Source organism: Azolla caroliniana, unplaced genomic scaffold (genome assembly GCF_043228905.1).
Source record: "Azolla caroliniana isolate FFs.n. ecotype wild unplaced genomic scaffold, voAzoCaro1.0.p SCAF_130, whole genome shotgun sequence".
Classification (NCBI taxonomy): Eukaryota; Viridiplantae; Streptophyta; class Polypodiopsida; order Salviniales; family Salviniaceae; genus Azolla; species Azolla caroliniana.
Window position 1 is genome coordinate 48,738 of NW_028230565.1, and position 4,712 is coordinate 53,449.

Genomic DNA, 4,712 nt, shown 5'->3' on the forward strand with positions numbered 1-4,712 from the left:
TTGTGGGAGAATCCCTTTCATACATGATTTGTTTATATACGCACAATGCAATGCATGTTATAAAAACTTAACTTTGCAAAACCCATTTTTAGTTGGCAGAAATGTAAGAGAAAACAATATACATAATACTACATGAAAAGACACAAAGTCAAAGTAGAAGAAGAAATTATGTTCATAAATAGATCAAAGTAAATGGATAAGGAAAACTATTCCTAAATGAATGGAACAGAGAGAGATAATGATGGCAATAGTGTTTGTCTTCGAAATGAACTTATAAAAGCCACACGCAACTTATAAAAGAGCAGGTATGAAGCTAACCTATGTATCAATAGCCAGAGAGAGAGAGAGAGGAAGAGAGAGAGGGGGATGGAAGAGTGGTGGTCATTATGGGCACTCCTATTTCTGGGCATCCTGGGATGGGTGCTCGTATTGCAGTATGTCCACCAAACCAGCCTTCTAAACAGCATATGGAAGATGAAGAGGAGGAGCAGTCCTGAGCTCCTCCTTATACCTCCTCCTCTTCCATCACCTCCAGGGCGCTTACCTCTCCTAGGACATCTACACCACTTACTTTTGTCCGGAAAACCTCTACACCTATGGCTCCATCACCTGTCCACACAATATGGCCCCATCCTCTCCTTCCAATTGGGCTCTATCCCCTTCCTCCTAGTCTCGTCTCCCGACATGGCCCGCCTCGTCTTGCATACCCATGACCTTACATTCGCTTCGCGCCCCTATTCTTCGGCATCCGCCGCTGCCCGATTTACCTACAACCGCAGTAGCCTTTCGTACACTCCATATGGCCCGTATTGGCGCAAGGTAATATAAATTCTCACCAATAAGATCATGATCTCGTTTTTCCTTACTATAGAGAAAACGTGGGAATGTTTAATTTCTCATTGCAGGTGAAGGGGTTGTACATGACTAAGCTTTTCAATATGCAAAGATTGCAATGCTTCAAGCCAATTCGAATGGATGAGATGGTGGGTCTCATTCGTTCCGTGTGCGAGGATGTCGCGATTGCTCAAAACATGCGCACAAAGTTACAAGTGTGGGCCTGCAATCTCATCTCCAGAATGACAATGGGAAAGAACCTCAATAACATTTCTATGATCACCAAAGTGCATGGCCCGATGCTTCTGGAGGCTATCTGCAAATCATTGATCCTCATCGGCCGCCCTAATTTTAATGAACTTATGCCGTTTTTGAAATGTCTCGACATACAAGATCTCGAACGGCGTACCAATGAATCATTTGAGAAGATCGACACCATATTTCAAAGAGTCATAGATGATCGGCGAAATATCGGCCCTCACGGTTATGAAAATGATATTCTCGACATTCTAATGGCCTTTCAAGGAGATAAGAATGCAATGTCTAATGGTATTAGTTCGGATGATGATATCATCAAAGCCATACTATGGGTAACTAACTATGTATATGGAGTTTCCTTCATTTCCTGTGTTTTCTTCATTTCAATTTATCAGAATAGTGATGGTAATATTTGTAACTGGCAGGACTTGTTTACGGGTGGGATGGAAACATCCAGTGTAGTTGTGGAGTGGGGATTAGCCGAACTAATGCGGCACCCCGAAGTAACAAGGAGACTACAAGACGAGCTGGATCGTGTCATTGGAAAGGATAGGCTGATGAGTGAAGAAGACATATCCAATCTTCCATACCTCCAAGCAACTGTGAAGGAGGTAATGAGGGTGCATCCTGTGGCACCATTGCTAGTCCCCCATGAATCAACGCAGGCATGTGAAGTTGCTGGATTCTATGTGCCGGAGAAGACCAGATTACTTGTGAGCAATTGGTCTCTCTCAATGGATCCCAACTCTTGGGAGGAGCCACAGGAGTTTCGGCCCCAACGATTTCTGAATTCGGACATAGATGTGAAAGGTCACCATTTCCAACTGTTGCCATTTGGGGCGGGCCGGCGAGCCTGCCCTGCCATGAATCTTGGCCTCCTCAATGTCCACCTCATCTTAGGTTCCTTGGTTCATTCCTTCGAATGGACATTACCCGTGGGCATCCAAGAAGTAGATATGAGCGAAACATTTGGCTTGTCACTCCACAAAACCAATCCTTTGGTTTTGGCAGCATCGCCAAGGTTATCTAAGGATGCATATGTATCCCCAACAAATCATTAGATGCATATTGAGAGGAGTTTAGATCCGAGGGTGTGACTAATAACGAAACTACTAAAGAACATGTTATTGTGTATCGGGCAGTTCGTCACACATTCGACATCGCGTTTTCTGTAAAGGTGCATACAAAGGAGATAATCTTTGTCGAGGAGTGTACCTCTTTGTTTTCTAAACATTGTGGGGTGGAAATTGTGGAGTAGTTTAAAATTTAAGGTTAGAGCTCTAGGACACTACAAGGGACACATTTGACAAAAAGTTGGTAACTCCAAACATTTCAAATATGACCAATGTTTCGTGTGCCATAGATACATAGAATTGTAAAATCATACATGTATACATACCTTCACGCACACACACACACACACATATCTATGCATATGCATCTACATATAAACATATCAGCGTACGACATACCTACCTACATACGTAACTGCATACATATGCATGCTTCTAATCACACATGTTTCTTGGTAGTACCTTTTGGGCCAGGTTGAGATAGACCTTGGTGTTGGCCCCATTGATGAGCCCTAGTTTGTTTTGGGAATCTCTCTTAGTGGGGGAAAGAACATGGATTAAAGGTACCATACCTCCATATGAACATCACATCTTGAGCACCTAATTAAAACGCTTCAAGAAACATTCATATGAATGAAACGATGTTAAAACATTTGAATGAAATGTTGGATGCTTTGCCTTGATCACCACACTTGTCCAACTAGTAGCGAGGGATATATGTGGTTCCTTAGTAACACCATCCTATTCCAAATTGAATACTTCTTAATGTCCACAATTGACTTTATTCATTTAAAAATGAGTATCGTTCTAAATACAAAATGTTATAATGGCCAATCATAAACATGCAGCAAACCAACTAGATTTACCCTTAAAGCATTCCAATAAGATAGTAACACCATCCTATTCCAAATTGTATACTTCTTAATGTCCACAATTGACTTTATTCATTTCAAAATGATTATCATTCTAAATACAAAATGTCATAAAGGCCAATCATAAACATGTAGCAAACCAACTAGATCTACCCTTAAAGCATTCCAATCAGATAGTACTGGAAATCTTGAAGTCCTAGAATATTCAAAACTTTGTGCATGTCATGCGTATATGTATATTTGTTCACCTATTTAACAAATATTATAAAAAACTCGAACCATAATATGTTAAGTCGTTTTTTAAAACGGCTTAAACCGTGCACTATTAAGCTAACGAATGTTCATACCAAACCAAATCACCTTAGACCCCTCAAACCACATCGAATTATTTATATGTTTTCCAACTTGATTTGAAACAAACCCAACCATTTAAACCATTAAGTTGTTAAGCCACACTTTACGGGATTCATTTTGCTCAAACTTGAACCATTGCTAATTGTTATAAAGACATGTATCTTAATTTTTGACATCATTGTTTTGTCCAAAAGAACCTCTTTTATTGTTTAGTTAAAATAAGATAAGCATCAGATTTTTTAATTGATCTCAAAAATAAATAGTTACAAGAACTCACTCAAAAAAAAATTCGGCTCTGCACCACCTCACACTCTTCTATTCATGATCATGCTCACAATGAATATGTTGGATAAGAACATGATAAGGAATTATCATTATTTTCTCTTGAGTGTTTGATCGGATCGTCAACTAGATCTAGGCACATACACTCCTCATGTTCGACCTTCCTAACGTCGTTCATTCTATGCTTTACTTAAAATGCAGAAGTGGTGTGGGTGAAAGCAAGCTATAGTGTACTCACTTTTGGCCAAATTTCTAGTACTTATTTGTTGAATCTAAAAAGCATATAAACTTTAAATTAATCCAAGATTTAGGAATAAAAAGTTGATCATCACTTCTCCTAAAGTTAAAAGTCACATTTAATGAGATTTTTTCTTTCAAATAAAAATACACTCACACACATCGGTTTACTCTTATGTGTGTGCCCATGTTTCCCCCATAGTCCAATCATGTGCATGTAAGGTTGTTAGTGCATATGTCGTGGTACAGTTGTATGGAATTATTATCACTAGAAAGATCTCTCTCTCTCTCTCATTTGGTGAAAACACACAATTATATTAATAAATGTGTGTGGAAACATTACTTACAATGGGTGTGACAATGGAACATCATCACCCACTAACTACACTACACGTGTAGTGGAACATGTTGAATTGCCAATAGGCAAGACGAACAATCCACTGAGGAAAGAATTTCCACTTGCTCCAATAAAGAAAATTGCCACGTTAGTACTCCCTTCAACTTTTGTAGATATGCTTTCACTCCATGTCTACCATCGAATACAAAAGCGTTGCGCATATTCCAATTATGACACAATCCCCAATATCTCAGAAATAGAAAAACGATCTCCATCTCTTATTTTGGATCAACCTGTGTAAATTGTGCAAACACCGACTATCTAGGTGTCAAATAACACACGCGATAAGACTTACCAAAATTGAGAAATGTAACCCCAAATCTGACAAGCAATCAGACATTGTATATAAATCGATGAGTACTATCTTCCATTTGAACAATGCAAAAAAACCAATTACCCGTCGCT

At 39.2% G+C, this 4,712-nt stretch overlaps 1 protein-coding gene across 1 annotated transcript; it reads left to right on the forward strand.

The window, feature by feature from the left end:
* Window positions 1-316: 316 nt before the first annotated feature.
* LOC147849078 (cytochrome P450 71AU50-like) lies at window positions 317-2,219 on the forward strand. The gene is made up of 3 exons (XM_087337804.1): window positions 317-819; window positions 906-1,424; window positions 1,518-2,219. The coding sequence occupies exons 1-3, from the start codon at window positions 367-369 to the stop codon at window positions 2,151-2,153; spliced, it is 1,608 nt and encodes a 535-aa protein (XP_087193930.1). The 5' UTR covers window positions 317-366; the 3' UTR covers window positions 2,154-2,219.
* The last annotated feature ends 2,493 nt before the right edge of the window (window positions 2,220-4,712 follow it).

Coding starts and splice junctions, on each gene's coding strand:
- LOC147849078 (XM_087337804.1), top strand. CDS start 367: ATGGAAGAGTGGTGGTCATTATGGGCACTCCTATTTCTGGGCATCCTG. Junction 820..905: donor ATGGCCCGTATTGGCGCAAG/GTAATATAAATT, acceptor TTCTCATTGCAG/GTGAAGGGGTTGTACATGAC. Junction 1,425..1,517: donor TCATCAAAGCCATACTATGG/GTAACTAACTAT, acceptor TGTAACTGGCAG/GACTTGTTTACGGGTGGGAT.